Source organism: Poecilia reticulata, linkage group LG17, assembly GCF_000633615.1.
Source record: "Poecilia reticulata strain Guanapo linkage group LG17, Guppy_female_1.0+MT, whole genome shotgun sequence".
In the NCBI taxonomy this organism is placed as follows: Eukaryota; Metazoa; Chordata; class Actinopteri; order Cyprinodontiformes; family Poeciliidae; genus Poecilia; species Poecilia reticulata.
Window position 1 is genome coordinate 4218741 of NC_024347.1, and position 20369 is coordinate 4239109.

A 20369-nucleotide genomic window follows, 5' to 3' on the forward strand; every position below is an offset into this window, starting at 1 on the left:
CCCCTTGGCCCCCCCAACTTTAAAAGTCTAGCTCCGCCACTGCCCGGCTCATCAGGCAAGCCACACTTTCTTGCGCATGCGCACTGCTGAGCTGAAGCATTCACTCCAGTGACAAAAATATTCAAATCCAGTTTACTCAAAATAACATAGTCTGGTACTTTTCTCAGGCCAAACATGTACGTTATTCACATTACTGGAGTTGAATAAACAATTTTGTGTGTGTGTGAGAGAGAGAGAGAGAGAGAGAGAGAGAGAGAGAGAGAGACCACCCACAGAGGGTGAGAAGGGAATTTTTATATATAGGAGCTGTGTTCATACAGGTAATAGTATATGAAGCCACCAATTACAGCTACAAAGTAATATTGTGTGACTGCAGTAAAGGACACCGTTTGCTATAGACATAAATATAGTTTTTATCGTGGTGTTAGCCAAGCAGCTGGATAAAAAAACAGTTTTTCCTCAGACATACTTTAATCCACACATACAAGCCAATGCCTGTTCGTTTTCTTTTTCTGTGAGAGCTTTACTTCCAAAATTTTCTTAAAATGAAGCTTCTGTAGTCCCCATTTCTGTGTGGTTTGTCCTGTGAAGCCCAAGCAACTCGCTCCCCTGTGGGCCTCTCACTGCATCCAAACTTCATAATGGTGAGCCAAAACCTGAGGAGGCAAAGGTGATGAAACATCCCTTTTTGCCAGGCCGAAAGAGCATCACAGTTTCCATAGGAACGGATCTAAAAGCAATTCTGCATGACATGCAGAATGAAGGATGATGAGCCATCATTCAGGACTTGCTCTCAAAATTCCACCGCAGACATTTAGAGTGTGCTTCTCCTTTAACTTCTTCATTTTTCATTATTTGTTTCTTCCGCCTACACATTCCCCCACTCAACAGATGCCATAGTTTTAAATACGCTTTGGCCAATTGATCCAACTTCTACGTCACGATGGGGTCGACGCATCTTTTGATCGGCCAGCGTGTCTGAAGTAGAGATTGATGGGATCGTTGTTGGATGATGAGGTGGGCCGGAAAGCCTAAACGATGCTGTGTTTAGGGGAAGGTTTGGAGGCAAGGGAGGAAAATTAAAAAAGGAAGAGGGTGAAATTGGGACAATCCCAAGAAACTGAACAAAGACTTGGATGAGGAAAGACGAGAGTTGATCGTAATACAAAGCGAACGAAGAGGAGTGATAAGTGACCCTTTATAGGGGCTTTGGTCAAGGCTCCATTAAACCTCATTTCCATAATGTTTCTCATGACCCCATTAGAGATAAGCAGAGGTTTTGTATTTTTCTGGTTTCTGGTTTGGTCTAATGAAGTGCAGGTGTGGCCAATTTTCTATGAAACCACAAACATTTTTTGCCTTGTTGGGCTGGACAAGCATGAAACAAAAAATATTTTAAAATTTACCTGAAGAACTTGAAACTGTCGGCTGATGCTGCTTTCCTTTCACCTTTTTCTTTTTTTTTTTTTTTTTTTTTGACCCTTTGACGACATTACGTCACACCATTCAGCGGCCCGCATCATCGCTCTCAGCAGCAGGAACACCTGTTCGACCGGAACAGACACCTGTACGCTAAAGACGCCTCACTTCCTGTTGACAGCAGCAGCACAGTGAGAATACTCCACCCAGACCTGGGATGAAAACAGAGTGGAGGGGGAAAGAGGATTGCAGCGCCGCATTTGCGTAGATAATCTTCTGAACGAGGCAGGGCGAAGAGAAAAGTAGGAGTTCTGTTAACAAAATGAAGGAGAAAGAGGTGGGGGGATCAGAGGGGGGCAAAAAAAAGAGCATCATCGAAGATTAAAGGCTCCTGCTACCCAACCAGGTCAGATGAATAAAGAGGTTTTAACCTAATTTCTCACATCCACATGCGCTCTTTACCCTGCGTGACCGACGGGAGAGACGCTATGAGGCGGTGACGGTAATCCAGTATTCCAACCTGGAAAAGAAATCAATAACGTAAAGAAAAAGCAGCTGAATCTATACGCTCAAATGAATATTGTTGGTGCATCGTGATCCAAAATGTCCTCCATTTTCACTCAGTTTTCAATAATTACGATTCTGAAGTGAAAACCGGTGAAAAAGCAAATGAAAATGTGCTGCGTTTGAACAGGAGTCATGACTCATCACATGGAGAAATATGATGGTGGCAGTACAGCAGGAGAGAAAAAAAAACAAAAAGACAAGCAAGTTTCGGTAGTTTGTACTGACCCCTGCTGGACAGAGTGGAGAATTACACACAGAAACAAGATGCAACAAAACGCCTTGTGTAACAAAAAAAACTTAAAATGCTTCATTTCGCTGTAATGGGATCATCTCGAGCTGAAAAGAAAGAAGGTATGAGTATCACAGCTGTTAACCCTTTGAGCATTGTGAAAGGGAGCGAACAGAGAAAGTTCAGTTTACAGCTTTTATTCAGCAGAACTGCGCAGCAAAGCAGCCATAAAAATATCAATCTGTTACGTTTAGAAAGCATTTAAATGGAAGTGAACAGTTTTGTCGTTAACTTTAGAGGGTGAAAAAAGAAACTCCTGAGAGGATTTAAAGAAGTTTATGATGCCAGGATCTCTGACTGCCACTCTTTGAAAGCTAAACACACACAGCATGACAGATCAGTCATCACACCGTTTAATATCAATTCGCTAAAAAACCACAAAACCTTCATAGTTCCAGCAGATTTAGTCAAATCTATGTTTACCCTCGCAATGAAGGAGTGAGATTCTGCTACCGTAACTAAAGGTGAATTTAAAGGGGCAGTGTCATGTGCTTTCCAGGCTCATCTTGCCATTTTAGAGCACAATCAAGTAACTGTTACCTTCAATTGTTATAAAAAGGCTGCATGTACTTAATAAAAAATAAATGGGCCTCTGTCTCTTTAAAAACGCCTGCTCTTTCTGAATCTCCGCCTGCAGGAAGTCATCATAACATGGCTCCACTATTAACCCTTTAAAAAGTTCTTTTTAAAAACCGGCATTTCATTGAGAAGTAGTTAGCATAGTAGATGAGCTGTTCCACCAGATGTTTGCTAATTGCTGCTGGCTAGTCTGAAGGAGCTCGGTGGGGCGTTGTGGTTGAGGGCTCCTCTGTGAGATGGAAACTTGGAAACTGCAGCTTTTAAGTGATTTGGTTACAAACAGTCAGATTTTAAGTGATTTGTATCCATAATGCACAAGTCAGACTGAAATGACCAAACAAATGTAACATGGTTTTACGTTAATTATGACGCTAAGAGGTTGGTCGTAAACCCATCGGGTTTATAAATGTTACGAGTATTTAAAATATAAATCCTAGAAGAGATCATCTTTGGGATGTCAGTGTCTGCCTTTTACAGGTCAGAACCTGAATGTCTGAGCCAAAGAAAGTGTATCATGTACAGTTTCAGTATTTTTATTAGGCGAAATAGAACACCTATGGAAAAGGACAAACACTCAGCTTATCTGAATGCAGAACCGTCCAGTCCATCCATTTATTTCAGTCACTTTTATACGCAGCTTTACCTGGAACAAAAGACGTTGTGGTTGTCGGGCAAATGTCATTCAGAACGTCGACGTCTGATGAACAACACAGAAAACAGTAAATAGTGAAACTTCTCTATGAATCCTATGCTAAAAGAAAAAAAAATGTCTCTGCCACTTTTCAGACAATCCAGAAATAAAAATCTAACCATTCAAGTAGAGACCTGTGAGGAAAAAAAGGCCGATTTTTCTGATTCCTATAATTAAATGCTGGAAAACAAAAAGAGCAGCAACTTTTGCTTTTCTATATTCAAAACCAAAACTTCCCTACGTTTCATTTACAGCATAAAAATCTGACTTCCAAAGTTAGAAATACAGATGTTTTAGAGCAAAGTGCGTTTCTAAGCAGCGTGAAGAGAATTTTTTATTATTCCCTTCACACTCGTCTCCAGTTGAGTCATTTGCAGAAAGCAGAATAACATTTTACAAGCTACATTACCTGTGGCGCTTCCCGAAAGCAAACATTTTCCACTCCAGTCGACATTTCATGCCCTGCACACACCTTATAACCGAGACACATTCTCCATTTGAATAGAGAGAGAGATTCTCTTCACACTGCGAGATGGAACACAAAAAGCTGCTGATGGGATTTAGTGTGTACAGTTCAGGTCAAAGGTTAATTTTCACTTCTAATTGGCATGACAAGGAACTGCTGCAAGGATGTTTGAAAAACAGAAATCGAGTTTCAAGCGTTTTGATTTACCATAGATTTTCTGTGAAAAGTTAAAGAAATATATTTGTTTAACCCATCATTAGAAAGACCGTACTCAAGTTGTCAAAAAAAGGCAGTGGTTTAATTTGTGGCTGCATATTTGAAGCTCTACATATCACAAAGTATCTGCAGGGTCTAACAAGTCAAATTTAAGACAGAAATTTTTAATGCTGCCTTGAATGAAATTTAAACCAAAAAAAAAAAAAAAAGGATAACTATAAGGGATAGTTGGACCAAATTTGGTGTTAAAAATTAACTTGTATTTTGTGTTGACATTCATAGAGAAAAAAAAGGGACACTAAGAAATGTTTTCTAAAAATGGAGTCAAAGAAAAGACATACAGTACGGATTGAAATGTAGTGGGCCGAGGATGGAGCCCTGAGGAACCCCTCAGGTGAGAGGAGCTCGAGAGGAACTACTGAGAACAAAGCGTTGTTTGATCATTTTTAAAGTGCTTCAAGGATTTTGTTTTCTACTAAAGCTACTATAAAGAACCTCTTGTATCCTATTTTAATTCAGGTAAGTAGTAGTCTGATTTTCATAAAACAAAAATGCTTTAATGGAGAGCTGGAAGGAGTAGTTCAACTGTACCAAATGGAAACTTTGACAAAAGCTGAACAGAGGATATGAACACAACATTATTATTATTATTTTACTGAAAAGGAAGAACAGATTGTCTGATGAAGATTGGAGCTGCCTTTAACTACTGAAATCTAACAACCAGCTTAGCATTCAAGTTCAGGACTCTTAGAGTCAGACAGGACCTGGGATTGCAACCAACGGGCCGGAGTTGTGCTCCGTTTTTTTGTTGGCGATGATGTTCTGTAAAGTGACGGGCGCCGGCTCGTTATCGTCCCTCCGAGGAGAGTGAAGCAAGTCCACTACGGCGCAGGCGGGCTTCAGACGCCTGCGTCTTAGTGCCCGTTTCTCTGCTCGGGTTTTCACCGGAGGGAGCCCGTCGCAGATCCTGGAGCAGGCCGACGTGATGCCGCAGAAAGACGGGTCGTCGGACTGAGAGGATCCCTCGGAGCTTCCCTCCGATGGTGAGTCTCTGAACACAGGCTGGAGCAAATGTTTTATGAGCGGCGCGGCGTGCGCGGTGACGTCTCCGCGGCTACGTCCAACGGCTCCGTTGCACAGTTCGGGAGCGGACTGGAAACAGGGTTTCAGCGTCTCCACCTGGTCCGGAGGTTTCAGCTTACGCCGCCGCCTCTGTGTGGCGAGGAGAGAAGAAGAAGATGATAAGTGTTTGCGCTTAAATTTAATTTTTATGTAGCAATGGAATCGATTTTCACACACCTTTCTGTTCGCTGGACAAAGAGTGCTGTTTTCCTCGGCGTGTAGCATTCCTTTTAACAAAATAAAAAAGCTCTCTTTATAATCTTGAAATTAATACATTCTCCTGGTTGCGTAATGTGATATAATAATGGTTTCTGCAGGTTTCACTGACTCAAATTTAAGACTTAAGATCTTTTTTAAAACCACAAATGGAATTTAAGACCTTTATCTCCTCAAAAAGGTACAAACTTCATCTAGCCAACTAGCATTAAATTTGCATTTACTCATCTAAGAAGCTAGCTAGCTAGCAATGGTATGCTAGCAGTGACTTACCAGTAGCCTCAAAAGCCCTGTGAGAAAAAAAATTACATGTAGAACATACGAGATTAAATAGTCCTGCCAAGACAAAATTTCAGACCTGTGGTTAACGTATTTAAGGCCAACTTAAAATTTTTTTTTTAATGAATTTAAGACGTTTTAAGGCCTTAATTATAGATATATGAATTTAAGACTTTTGAGGACCTTTTTTAAAATGACAAATTGAATTTAAAACCTTTTTCTCCAAAAAGATGTATGAACTTCATCCAGCCAACTGGCAATACATTTTCACTTATCCATTACAGAAACTAAAAAGCTTGCTAACTAGCTAGCAAGGGTGTGCTAGCAGTGACTTACCAGTAGCCTCAAAAGCCCTGTAAGAAAAGAAATTACATATAGAACATACGAGATTAAATAGTCCTGCCAAGACAATTGGCAGAATATGCGATTAACATATTTAAAGCCAAATTACGAAGGAATTTAAGACCTTAGTTTTAGGCTTTATAATGAATTTAAACCTTTTTAGGGTGTGTTATCCCCTTGATAATCTCACCTTCAGCGTCGGGCAACTGAAAGGTCTCAGAGTTTATGAGTGGATAAGATGCCCTCCTTTTCAATCCCACCTCATCGCAGGGAGGATACAGCCTGTTGTGCGGACAGAGAAGTCATGGTTGAAACAGAAGCATACAGTAAGCACATCACCTTAAAAACAGAGTTTTGCATTCAATCTCACAACGCTACACTTTTTAAGTGTAATAAAAATCCATGGCAGTTTGAAATGAAATGAGCTCAAGCATCTTCGGCCTATTTAAATCACTTATCGACGCCTTCGAATCAGAATCACATATTAGGCTCATAATCGACATTGTACCTTTCGGGACTGCAGTAGGTGGGACTTTTGGTGCTGGGCGGTTCCAGATCCGCGGTGGGAGGAACGGCGATGCGGAAGTGGTTGACGCACAGCAAAATGCCGAGACACACACACAACACGAGAGAGAGCAGCAGGTAACTCTGCCTGTCGGACACCTGGAAGACACCGGCAAAAAGAAAATCGGTCGCAAAGAGGAAGCAATAATATTCCACGCACTTTACGAACATGGAGAAAATGCGTTAGATGTGAGTGAACTTGTCTGGTACACAATATCTGGAAAATCTGTCTTTCTACATCCCAACCTGGTAAATTAAACTGACTAACTGTCCTCAGTTGTACCAGATTAGTAAAGTTGTGAGTGGAGATGAAGGCTTAGTGCCAGCAGCGCTGCGACTACCTCATTCTGCAGCTGGCTGACTCGGACAGACAGGTTGAGAACCAGCTGAGTCACATTCTCCAGCTGACCCTGCAGCAACTGAATGGATTCAGTCTGACGCAGGTCCTATGACAAGACCATTAAAAAAAACAAGAAACAAGAACACAATGAACAAACACCCTGGAATCATAACCAGCAATATGCACATTTCAAATCAATCTATAAGAAAGGCAGAGAGGACACCAGAAATTATGTTTTGGTGCTTTTAAGACTCGGTAAAAAGAAGTGCTGCTAACTCCTAACCCCTAAACCTAACCCACTACAAACAGACCTACAGAAAGATCCTTACAGCAGGCAAGGGCGTAGAAACGAGTCTGTCATTGGGGGGGACGCATATCGGAAACCTGACAGATCAGTAAATGGCTTGAGCAGAAATATCAAACAATTATGCCATCAACACATCAGTAATGCGTTACTCTAATCTGACCCTTGTTTCAGTAACAAGTATTCTAACATGTTACTATTTACAATCCAATAATCAGATTAAAGTTGTGCATAGTATAATGACCGTCATTCCAGGATGAACACTCACTTTAGCATTTGCCTCACAACTAGCAAGATAAATACTCTGGTAGCACAGACAGGCTAACAGATTCCGATATATTTTATTGGTCAAAATGCATTGATATAAATTGACTGGTTCTCCCTCTTTCTAAAACCAAAGTAGAAAACGTCTCATAAAATGGGACTTGGCAGTTTTAAACTTGATACAGCAGTTTGACCAACAAAAATAAAATCTAAAAAACACGTTTTGTTCTTCTTGAACAACTCTCTACATCAGTCCAACAGTTTATCTACAAAATAAATAAAAATGATACTTTTCACGTCTAACAGACACCTTGGCTCCTCACTGTTAACTCAGTCTCACTTTCCAGTTCTGCATTCAGTAACTTACCAAACATGGGCCATAAAAAACACTGAAGCAAAAAGCCTAAATGTTTTTTTTCTACTGTCATTTTCAGCCGCAAACATTTAACTAAAATATCTACGGATATGTGTGTCTGTCTCTGCCTCCCTCTGACTCTCTGCAGCCTGATGTTCCTGCACGGATTCATGTATTTACAACAGACACTACAGTAATGTACAGTGTGAACTAAATATAAAAAGTATGTTTTTATCACACAGAATGAGAATTTAAACAACTTAATTTTCAGATGTATACATTATTATACATCTCAACTCTATTTACTGTGTAGCAAAAATTGTCACTAATTTATTTTTAAACCTCTCCTCAAGCACTTTTCTTATTGTCTCCTGTAATTAATATAATTTTTAATATAATTAATCTAATTAATATATTTTTGATATCTTCAGACCCCGAAACTCCACCTGGCTCTCCTATGTCTTCCCTGACCTGCTCCTCTCATAATAAAATAGTTTAGCTTATTTAAAAATTAAAAACAGTTAATACATATTTCAATAAACTAAATGAAGACCTCACCAGAGCTTCTTCACCTTTCTTCAAGATCATTCTAGCACTGCTGTTCTCCTAAATATCTAAATAATATATTATATTATAATATAATATATAAATACATGTTAAGTGGTCAGTACGATCAGGTGTTGCTCACTTTAAATAATAAAAAGGCTAATTTTGCTGCTGTTTCAGTCTCATTCTAAATCATTGTGACTAGACTAGCTAACTTTTAAACAAGGTTAGCAGTAAAATTTTGGACATGTGACTATTCCAGAATTAAAACGGCTTAACCAAGAAGATTTAGTTCTATATATTAAAATAAACTGACAAGATGTTGTTTAAGCGATATTCATGGCAACATTCCTGACAGACAGTTTATCTCATGCAAACGAAGTTTCTCTGACTCCGTCTGCTGACCTGAGTGAAATTGCCCCCCACCCCACCTTCTTCAAATCAGACAAAATTGTTGTCAAACATTTGTGCTGGTCTGCGCAGCAAAAATTTTCATTTGTGCCGCTATCATTTTAAAGATATWAAGAAATGTTTCTASAGGTCATCCAAGGTCAACCATCCCCCCCACCTGCTTCAAAACAAACAGAATGGGTGTCAATCAAGTTGGCTACGTTTGTGCTGGTTTGTGCAGCAAAAATCTTCGCTTGTGATGCTTTAGCTTTGAAGATATTAATGAAAGTGTAAAGGTCAAAAGGTCAACATGCCCCCCCACTTTTATGAAATCCAACTTTCTTTATATCTTTAAAATGATAGCGGCACAAACGAAAATTTTTGCTGCACAAACCAGCCCAAACGTTTGACACCAATTTTATCTGATTTGAAGAAGGTGGGGGGGCCAACTTCACTCAGGTCGCCTGCTGATGCCTTTACTCTGAGCCTTTCAGAGGGGGCAGCGGGAGGAGGGAGCAAGCGCTCTGCTGAATGCGCTGTTGTGCGCCTTCAAAATAAAAGCACGCGAGTGGAAGATTTTAAAATTCTTCGCAACTGCGGTGAAATTATTGGGGGGGACGAATGTGACTCTCTCCAATATTGGGGGGACATAACAGCTAGTCACTCGAAGGAGAAGGATCGGTCAACTGCAAACAGCAGAGTGACAATAAGTAGTGTGGTGTTTAAGATGGACATGAACCTGCATGTCATCTACACAAAAAGGGAAGGAAATTATGTTTTCTAAAAAGTGAGTGAAAGAAAACAGAAATGATACAGATTTAAAAGCAGTGGCTCTAGCATGCAGCCCTGAGGAACATAAACTCCTGACAAACCACCATTTGTCAGGTAAGATCAGATCCTAAAGATTTAAAGTGCAACTAACGCCCAACTTTTTTTTTTTTGCTGATAAACTGTTGAAATAGGTTATTTAGGGTTCTTTATGTTTCTGTGCGAATTTTGACATTTTCACGTAAGTTTGCTTAGGATCTATAACCGTTTTGCTGCCGGCCTCTGGTTGATTGGTGCCTATGCAGTTGAATTTTCTTATTCCTTGCAGCATTTCAGTTTGGTACAACTTTGTCACAGCCCTGCGTTCAGGTCTGGAACCATCTCACTCCATCTCTGTTAGGCCAGCTGGTCTTTGCTAGCCTTTGCTTACCTGCTCCTCTGCTATTCTGGATGTGTTTTGGAGTTTAATGATGGTTTTGTTGAAAGCTCTTTGCATCTCCTCCATCTGCTTCCGGTACCTTGAATTACAAAAAAAATAAAGTTTTAAAACCCCTCTGATGCTTCAGAGATGAGAATTGCAGAACAGCCTCTTGAAGAGTCACCTCTGGCTAAGCTGCTCCAGGTAGCGCCCGCTAAGGGACATGTTCACCTCCAGCGCCTTGATTCGGTTGTTAAGTCTCATGAAGACCGACTCCTTCTGGCTGGAACCGTGCACCTGGTTTCCGTTTTGCTCCGTACCGTTAAAGGGCTCTGCGTAAATGTCTAAAAGAGACGGTGAGGTAGGAGAAGTGCTGGTCGGAACAGAAGGATGAAACAGCTGGTCTTGGCCGCCTGATGGAACTGGAAATTCTTCCGCTGGGTCGTCCATTTTGGCGTCAGTGATGGGACTGGGGTTGGGTTCGGGTTCTGTGGTCATGTCAGCTGCCTTAGGGTGAACCTCAGACGAGGTAGGGAGACTCTCCGGCGGCTCAACCTGGTTCTTTGAAGAAGCGGATGAGGAAACTGGAGTCTGATTGAGGTTATCCTGAGTTTCGTTGGAGGCTATGGTTTCCTCCTGTGCCGGCTCAACATTGGGTTTTTCCTCTGTTGGATTGTCATCTGCTGAGACGCTGGGTTTCACCTCCGCAGAGCTGCCGCTGAGAGAGTGCGAAGGCTCGACGAGTTTCTCCTCTGTCGACACGTCCTGGCTCTTTTCAGGCCCTGACTCGTGCTTTGGTTCCTCAGAGGAGACGTCTGGCGTTTCTACGACAGGCGTGGCTTTGGCAGACGAAGACTCGGTGGCGCTGGGTGCAGGGAGGATCGGGATCTGACTGGGCTCCAGGTCGTTGTGCTCGGACACGGATCCCTCTGGGATCTCTGAAGGCGGTGCCGCCTCTGCATCCGTCGCGTGTTGATCTGGCTGCAGCTCAGAGTCTGGATCTTTCTCGTCGGACCGATCCGCCTCGCTGGGATGAGGCAGAGGCTCGGGTTGGGCAGAGGAGGAGGGCGGGGTCGAGGGTGTCACAATAGAGGGGATTTTTTCAACTATGTCCACTGTTTGGCAAGTCCTCTTTCTGGACAGGGAAGCTGAACACTGCTGCAGGAGAAACTCCTGGAAAGAAGTCGTGCAGGAACAAGAGGAAGAACATGCAGCGCAGTATTCTAGGTTTTCTTCATCCCGTTTCTGATTATCCTTTCTGTCGTCTTCCAGCTCCTCCTCCTTGTCAAGGAGAATGATTGTGGAGGCGATCGGTTCTTCCTCTTCTTTCCCCAAAGGAAAGACGATTTTCTCCTCCACTAGGGGGAGCTTTTCTTCACAGTTGTCAGGAGTTGATGTGTCTGGAGCAGATGAGTCGGTTAAACCCTGCATGTCTTCAGCGTCTGGACTGGAAACACATCATGAAGAGGAAAACCAGGACTATATAAGACACAGCAACATGAGGGCACAGAGTAGAGGACTTCATGAAATATCAATAGAGTATACTATGGAACTGTCTTAGTAGTATAAAGGCAAGCGATAAAAGTTTTTATTCACCTTAAAACTTTTTGATAATTGCATTCTTTAGCATTTTCTATTGGGTTCCATGTCATAGACTGCCACAATATGTTGCATATTTGTGAAGTTATTACATTTCTAAGTCAGTCAGATATCAGTATGTTTTCACACCTGACAGTCCACTACACTCTTGGGGACCAAAGATGCAACATTTGTTGCATTTTCAGCTGCTGCGGTTCACTTTCACACCGCACCGTGTCAAACCAATCAAATCCTTTTGAAAATCTTGGTTCTCCTCCCTCACTTGTGGCGTCGCTGCACCAGGAACCGCTGATCATTTAATTTTGGTTCCCAATAGTCCAGCCTACTGGACTGTCAGGTGAGAAAACACCAGAAGTCTAGACTTTGACTGGGCCATTCTACCATGATGATGCTCTATATTCTAGGACTGTGGTAGGCTCTTACACAGACACAAGGTCAGTGGTCGTAGTTTCCGTGGCAGCTTCAGGTTGTTGGGATTGTTCCGTTATGTTCACATCTTGAGATGAAAGGTTGCCTTGGAAAAACATGAGAGGCGTTAATAATAACCAGCTGTAACCATGACGTCACTTATTGACACACAGGAAGAAGCTTCATAATGTGCTGAACATCGTACATATCCGTTTTAGTTAGAGGGAAGCAGAACGGATAAAGTCAGTAGAGATCTTGTTTATACCTGTCGTCTCCTGATTACCTCCAAGGACAACAGCAATGTCCTTCACCATGTTGAAAATGGCATCTGAGGAAACAAAAAACCCAACACTACGATTACCAGATGCTGCAGCACGGAGCTGTGAGCTCTTATTAACAAGATGGAAGTCGTTAACACAAATATTGAGTTGATTCAAGACCTTTTGCTGATCCAATCAGATTCTTGGACTTGTCTTCTCCAGGCACACTTCCAGGAGGATAATCTGAAATGAGGATTCAAAGCTCAATGAGATTTAAAATAAAGAATTCATTTAATAAAACATTTTACTAAACCAAAAATACTCAATTAAACGAGTGACTTTTTTAAATTATTCAGGTTTTTTTTATTATTATAAAAAATTTGAAAATTTGGTTTCTTTCCAATATTTAACAGAAAGTGTAACTAACAGACAGCTACTGTAATCAGCTCTCTGTCCAGTCATGGCGAATCATTTACTAGTTCTTTTAGAGACAGAGGAAGATGAAATTATCTGATTTACTGTATATTATTGATGCACTGATCCACGTTTCTTTATTTCCAATACAAGTATCAACCGTTACCGATCCGATACAGAAAAATATCGCTGAACTGACTTAAAACGCTTCTTCTTTGTTTTTTCACAGAGATAAATGTAATGAATTACAAATTTATGAGATGCACCAGTAAACCAATAGGTGGTCAAACATGAAAAACAACAGAACTTTAATTTGTGCAGTCAGTGCAATTAGGAGTAAAACAGCCAATGTAAAGTAAACTGACAAAAACAATAGGTTGACTACTTAGGTCAAACATGTAAAAAAACAGACTGCAACAAACCTTCCTTCTAATTGTTCAGAAAGTGCAATTAGGAATCCTAAATGAAATGTAAAGTAAATAAAACATGATGTCGCTCARATTACAAAGCATAGAATTAATAGAATAGATCTGCCTTTATGGATACTGATATTAATATCTGATCTATGCATCTCTGCAATACAGTAAATGTCTGAGTATGCATAGTATTGTTTGTTAATTTTTGTTTTAAATTAAGACAAAAAAAAAAAAAAAGAAAAAGTTTCCAGTGCATTGTGTGGACAGTCTGATCCCACCTAGATCATCGTCCTGATCTTCTGGTCTCTCTGGAGGATCAGCGATCTCGTACTCTTCCACCATGCTTGTTCCAAACACCCTGACAAAAAAAAATTTAGAAAAGCAAATTGAAACATTTCTAATGCAAGAGAGGAAGCGGCCTCCAGTAAGCATGTAATTAAGGAAAGTGGCTTTACTAATGTTCAGCTCGCCTGAATATATACCTGCAAACACTTGAGAAACAACAGTCTACTTCYTTCCTCTGAACTATTATAATCAATATTTCCTGCAAACCTCCCGTGTGCTACAGTACTACAGGTGGATTTATGTTCACACATTCAAAACGTGGGAAATGAAGTACACCCATATATTAACAGATAACCACGGTAACCAGAGGTGAGATAAAGGAGATTAAAAATACTTTCTGTGAACTGAGTTCAGGTTATTCAGTATGCAACTAGCAGGTCTCTGGAAGACGTTCTTCAAGCTAAGGAAGAAGTTTCTATTAGTAACAAGCTAATCCTAAATAGAGGAATTTGTAAATGTGTACAATATCAAACAGAGAAGAAACTTCAGCTATACAACTTCTAATACATGCTTGTTTTTATATTTGTCTTGTTTTTTTTAAAGCATCCAATTAGGGCTATGTTGTGTGTTGCAGCTGTGAAATGTGTTGTTCTTCCAGCAAATTGTCTTTTTTGAGTCTGTATACTCATGCATAACGTTAACAATTAATCGATTATGTAAATAGCTAATTTAGTAATGAGTTTATCACAATTAATCGTTTCAAACCTACTTCCAATGTTTGTTTTTTCTTTCTTATTCTTCCTGCTAACGCTAATCTGAAAGCTGACGTACCTTATGAGACTAAGGGGACAGAAATGTTCCGAACCGAAGTGAGAGAGCAGCTCCACCTGAAAAAACCCAGAAACACAGATTATCCTTTAGATTATCTGGTAAAGATGCCCTGAACAAATCAGAAATGTCTGACTTGGCTTTGCTGAGAAATCAAAGCAATTGCAGCGAACAAACTGGCTGGAGTGAATAATTCAGAAGACATGAAAGATGATGTGTTTGATTAGAATGGCTTTAGGAAATACTAGCTAAGATCTCATTCTAGTAAATGATTCGTTTAYTAGGATGGAAGTCAGACAATCATCCTGTCGATGATGAGAACAGCGTGCGCTACAAGAAGATCAGGCTAACCTTTATGTACTTGGTGAACATCTGAGGCGAGAGAAAAGAGAAGGGGGAAAAAAGAGAGAAAAAGATTAAGGWTATATAGGCATGCTAACAAACAGGATGACATAAAAAGCTCAGCTCTAATGAATAACAGCAGCTGAAGCGATGCCACTGTTTCACTGCGAGAGACCAAGCCACAAAGCACGCTTTTAGAAATATGTGCAATACAAGCAACACATAGAAACACATCGGAAGCAAATAAAATATATTATAGAAAATTCAAAAGTGGTCATTTAAAAAGATTTAACATGAATTATTGCAAATAATAGAGAATTTGTTGTTTTTTTGTTTTTTTTTACTGTGCTTTACATCAACAAAAACACAGTGAAGTTTGACAGCGGTTCTGCTCACCTTCACGTATTTAGCATAAAGATGCTCGTCCAATGGGAAGCTCTGGACTGTGCGTTCGTCCCTGGCGTGAAAGGTTCCCAGTTTTGACCACTTATTGGTCGGGTATCTGCAAATGTTCATTCATATGACAAAAGTTACTCTGACGATACACAAAGACTGAAGGCTAACAGCCACAATCTGGTGTTACAATGACTGAAAATATGTAAGGATTTAAAATCTGATGATGTCGAAACGTTACTTGGGTTTTTTTTTTTTTTTACAACAATGAAAATTGAGGTAGTAATAAAGTTCCTGTCTGATTTTTAGCTTTACTGATACATTGAATACGGAATGCAAAAGTTTTAATTTAAAGAGATTTAGAGTCAAGATGATTTACTACAAATGCACAACGCACTTTTCAGATTGTAATAAAAAAAATCCTCTGCTCTTCAGTTAAAAAAAAAGTCTTAAAATTACGAGAATAAAGTTGTTTTAGTGTGAAAGACACGGCCACCTCAGTCCGAGGTTCTTTCCCTCTAATACACAAGTGTTTGCATAATTGTTTCAAAGTCCTGCTACTGACAATAATTTTATGCTGACGTGTTGAAAGATTATTTAGTATTTGTTTCACCTGAACCAAAGTAGAACTTTGCAAGATGCTCAACATTCCTCATTTCAATGTAGTTATTTCTTGAGTTCTCATAAAATTAATACTTCATACTCCTAATATTGGAACTGTCTTGTTGTAATATTATGACTTTATTCTTGTAAAAAAAAATCTTAACCTGGTCTATTCTATTGACCTGAATTCACAGTCCAAATAAATGGAAGCTGTAAAAAAAAGAAATTAAATAAATAAATAAAAAGTTGGCTAGTTCAGAGTGATGACGGGGTGACTTGACGTCACTCAGGTGATGTGAGGTCACCCTGTCAGGGCGACATCACTCTGATGTCAGGGCGACCTGACATCACTCTGAACTATGAAAATCCAAGTTGCGCAATGGTGAAGGGAAAAAAAATGGAGATATTCCAAAAATTAAGTTTTCAAAGACCAAGAATTTGATTTGGTTCAACATTGGGGTTAAAAAGCAATAAAACATGAAAACAAAGGATATTATTATTACTATTATTATATTACCGATCGCTGATAGAGACGAGAAAGTCTTTAGGGGTGGAGGAGAAAAGCTCAAAATTAGCAATGTCCAACTGCTTCAACTGGATGGGCTCACAGAGCTCAATAATGAACCTGAGCAACACAGAAACAGAGGTAATAACAATAAAACACATTTAGAACGATATTCAGGTGGAAAATGAAAATACACGTAGTAACTGAATGCAGGGCAACAAACCAGATTTTAGTGCTGCAGGGGTTCAACATGTACAAATCCATGTTCTCCTTCAAAATGGCCGACGTGCTCTGTGGAAAACGTTAGCAGACGTCAGATTGATTTACCTTCTTTAAAGTGAAAGAAAGTGGAATGTGTTGACATCCGAGTGGAAACCATGAAATAATTGACAAAGTACCTTTGCCTCGGCGTTGGCACCAAGTAACTTGGCCCCGCACTCTACCGAGGCGTAGTTATGGAAGTTCTTCTGGACTTTTTTCACCGTGTGAGACCCTCCATTGTTAGAGGTGTGAGTGGACAGAGCTACTGAGGGGAGAAGAAGAAGAAGAAAAAAAACTGATTTAATCTGAAAAATCTCCCAATTTGAAGCGAACCACTTAAAGAGTGTTGATCATACTCTTCTCTTTCTCCACTTCCATCATTTTCCGCTTCCACTCGTCAAAAGTGGGGATGTCCTCGGGGTCTTTGCTGCTCGCAGTGGAATCTGTGTCGGCGCCGACAGGGGAGCTCAAGTCCTGCCACAGATAATGAGGAAATGAGAGCTGGGACACCTCCTCTGACGGAGCGGAAAAAGAAAAAAAAAGAAACAGCTCGTCTTATCGCCTCACCTGCTCTTTCAGCGACGCGTTGGCTTCCAGATGCTTACTGCTGGAAGGACTCAGAGGGGGGGCCACTTCGACTTTCGTACCTGTGGTGTGCGCGTTGGAGGTGTTCTCCAGCACTATTGGAGGGCTGCTGAGGGAAAACCAGCGTTTATCACTGCTTAAAAGACAAATAATAACAGTAATCCTTCATCGTTTGTCACAGCTGGGGATGCAAGTATCAGATTAATGGTTTACTGGAGTAAAGGGAGATCCAATCGATTTACAAATAACAACCTTTTTTTGGCTTTTTATGTTTAATGCAGCTGACACAAAAAATTGTTAAACTATAATGATATGTTTTTTTTTTAAGTCAGAATATCATGTAAAACTTTGTTCATTTTACAGAAAGACGACGACACAAGAGAGAAAACAGCCACTCAACTAATCATTAGTTGATTGATTTTATCAACCGACTTTAGATGAATTCATTAATCGACTTGCATCCCTAATCACAACTTTTAATAAGCATTTTTTATCTCTCCATAACTGAACCAACCTGTCATCATACGGGTTGTCCTCCTCTTCTTCACAGTCAACTGGAAGCAGGTCGAAGTCGGTGACCTCAGGTGCAGCTGCTTCAGATCCATCACTTCAAGCAATTAAAGGAAACATTTTTACATTTTTAGCAGGAAACATCAAACGCAAACAAAGGCAAATATTTGCATGGAGTGCAGCGGTGGCCTGCCTGCTTGTGGCGTCCATGCGGACGCTGTTTACGTTGGGGTCGTCTTTGTATGGAGCAGAAATAACAGACAGGGAGTTTGTAGGAAGCRGTGGCGGTTCAGAGTCCGGCTCTTCGGATCCAGATGTTTCTGCCTGTTGACGTTCTGAGCTCTGCTCGAGTTCTGGACGTCGCCCGTCTTCCTCCGGCTCTGCTTCTGCAGTCAGCTCGTCTGATCCGACGGCCTAATGGAAAGTCAGAGACACTCGGGTGAGATCCCGGATCCATTAGTCGCAGCTGAGAGGCTGATTTATGAGACACTTAAGAGCGCTGAATGTTCTGGGAGAATTCAATACACACAGAGACGGGTTTGCTTACAGACGCCTTCTTGGTGTTTGGAAGCAGTGAGGATTTACTGGGATTTCTGATTTTTTTTTTTCCCACTTGTATTTAGGCCGGCGTCTTAATATGGCATGTTAGGGCCATTGTAGATAGAAAAAATATGAAGTACATTTTTGTCAAAAACTTCTGAGATTTTAAGATTAATCTCAGAAATCTGCTAGAAAAAAAACTCTGAAATTTCTGAGTTTCAAAAGTCGAAATATTTTGACTTTTGAAACTCAGATATTTCCAAGATTTTCTAGAAGATTTTTGAGATTAATCTCAAAATTTCAACCTTTTATTTCCAGCAAAAAACTTTACAGACATGGAAATTTCCTGGGGKTTTTTTCTTCCATGAAAATTATTGAGATTTTTTGGTGGAAATTAACCTTAGCTGAAAAAACAACTGTTTTTTTYTGKTTTTTTTGTTTTAAGATCATTATACAAAAAAGCATTTATTACTTGTTGTTTTTGGTTTTGGTTGTGACTTCATGGCACAAATTATAGATTGTGCTATTGTGATATAAACAAATCAGATAAAGGAATTAAAAATGGTTGAACAGGAAAAACAACATATGTACTAAATAAATGAACCTAATGTTCACAAATAGAATTCAGCAATAAGTTACACCATTAACACATTATTTTCTAATACTCTTAAATATTCCTATTTAAAAAATACCCAAATACTTCAGAAATCATCATCAATTTAAAGTGTGCAGAGTATTTTATTTTTTGGTCCGTTTCTCCTACCTCAGCATGTTCCACTTCTTGTGTCAGCTGTTCTCCGTTATGCTGATGATCTCCAGGCAGCTTCCCATTTTCAGGTAAACTCCAGATGTCTTCATTCTAAAACAGCAGAAAGAAAGAAAAAACACATCTCAAATACATACAGATATATAGATATAAACTAGAGATGTGCCGATCAGGTTTTTTCCTGCCGATACCAATACCGATCACCCATGAGGGCCGATCACCGATGCCGATCACCGATGCCGATCACCGATACCGATCACATAATTATTATTATTATTATTTTTATCATAAACACTACCGGTTACATCATGTGGAAAAAGGAACCATGAATTCACCTTAATTTAGACAAAAACTTGTTTTTAATAACTTTAAAAAAATAAAAAATAGGCATTGTRMAAATTGTACTATCGGTAATACTATCTTTAACAGACTAAAAACATCTGAAGGCTCTGAAGAGGCTAAATAATSCAAAGAGCCAAAATAAAACCTCTCAACGTTGCCAAAAAAATTCAAGTATAAAACTTAACATTCAAAGGCAAATACAGGATCCATTACAAYAAACAATCCAGAGTTACTGAATGAAAACGTCCTGATAGCATGGTGGCTAGCTGATTACTGCTAGTTCTGAGTGGCTGTTTCTCACTGAGYGGAGWRATTATGCAGAGCAGGGAGGAGATCGGAGATCAGGAAGGAAAGAGGAGACCAGCTGCAGAGGCAGGCTTCCAAATGAGAAGCAGGTGATCGGTTTGTGTGATCGGCAACAAGAGACCGTGATCGGCGATCACCGATCATACACTTTTTCACGGAATTCAGCTGATTATGATCGGTGGCCGATCGATCGATCGACCTCTAGTTCTAAATGGTAAAAGCAAAAAAAAATCTGTAAAATGAGGCATTTAAATAAAAAAAAAATCTGATTTAATGATTAGTCGTCAGAAAAATCAATTACTTAAATAATCATTAATTGCAGCCCTACTAATTTTAGATTATTTCAACATCACACAATTATAGAGCATCACCTTCTCATTTGGGTTTGGATCCCCTGACTCCTCCGTGGACTGGAAGTCCTGGGAGGACGCATGACTCTGAGCCTCTGGCTGTGGCTCCGTGGATCCCACGTAGCAACTACTGCAGTAGAAGAGAATCAGTGCCATAATAATGATACTGAGTCACCTTGAAGAGTAACTTCATAATGTGCTGATAAAACTGTATAAAAACTCAAGTATTTGGCACAGAAAACTAAACTGATATCATCTGTAAAAATGAAATACAACAGTTGAAAGACAAATCTCAGAAAACAGAAAGACTTCACTAACAAACTRTCCAAATGAATCTTTTTACTATTATCTGTATCCTTATATGGGCTTCTGGGTGGTCCAGCTGTWAGTGCTATGCCTTGCACTAGTGAGTCATCTCTGTCCCGCCTCTTATTAAGAGTGGAGATAAGACTTTTAGTTTTAGGAGTTATGACAGGAGACAAAACTTTAATGGACCCTGGAGACTGATGAGACATTTAAAA

General features: G+C 40.0%; 1 protein-coding gene and 1 long non-coding RNA gene across 10 annotated transcripts in view; both read right to left on the bottom strand.

The window, feature by feature from the left end:
* Positions 1–254: 254 nt before the first annotated feature.
* Positions 255–2117, bottom strand: LOC103478982 (uncharacterized). Of its 2 annotated transcripts, none has more exons than XR_535880.2 (3): positions 1863–2117; positions 1407–1730; positions 255–1031 (listed from the first exon to the last, which is right to left on the bottom strand). It is a non-coding gene; the product is annotated as an uncharacterized LOC103478982 (long non-coding RNA). The 2 variants fall into 2 exon arrangements; XR_001777475.1 differs by having other exon boundaries at positions 255–1041.
* A 1254-nt stretch (positions 2118–3371) lies between these two features.
* LOC103478983 (SUN domain-containing ossification factor) overlaps positions 3372–20369 on the bottom strand; it is a 19099-nt gene continuing 2101 nt past the window's right edge. Inside the window, exons 2-25 of one of the 8 annotated variants that reach the window (XM_017309992.1) lie at positions 19870–19978; positions 18848–18943; positions 17738–17958; positions 17549–17641; positions 17017–17143; positions 16806–16923; positions 16587–16714; positions 16412–16479; positions 16201–16308; positions 15084–15189; positions 14697–14717; positions 14349–14404; positions 13511–13590; positions 12583–12645; positions 12408–12470; positions 12158–12248; positions 10320–11582; positions 10148–10235; positions 7092–7196; positions 6695–6849; positions 6377–6468; positions 6181–6197; positions 5527–5576; positions 5337–5439 (exon numbers count right to left, since the gene is read on the bottom strand). In XM_017309992.1, the coding sequence (XP_017165481.1) occupies positions 5421–5439; positions 5527–5576; positions 6181–6197; positions 6377–6468; positions 6695–6849; positions 7092–7196; positions 10148–10235; positions 10320–11582; positions 12158–12248; positions 12408–12470; positions 12583–12645; positions 13511–13590; positions 14349–14404; positions 14697–14717; positions 15084–15189; positions 16201–16308; positions 16412–16479; positions 16587–16714; positions 16806–16923; positions 17017–17143; positions 17549–17641; positions 17738–17958; positions 18848–18943; positions 19870–19978 (3337 nt within the window). In that variant the 3' untranslated portion in view covers positions 5337–5420. Of the gene's footprint in view, positions 5440–5526; positions 5577–5838; positions 6469–6694; positions 6850–7091; positions 7197–10147; positions 10236–10319; positions 11583–12157; positions 12249–12407; positions 12471–12582; positions 12646–13510; positions 13591–14348; positions 14405–14696; positions 14718–15083; positions 15190–16200; positions 16309–16411; positions 16480–16586; positions 16715–16805; positions 16924–17016; positions 17144–17548; positions 17642–17737; positions 17959–18847; positions 18944–19869; positions 19979–20369 lie in introns of all 8 variants that reach the window. The other 7 variants (XM_017309989.1, XM_017309988.1, XM_017309987.1 and 4 more) reach the window with 7 other exon arrangements.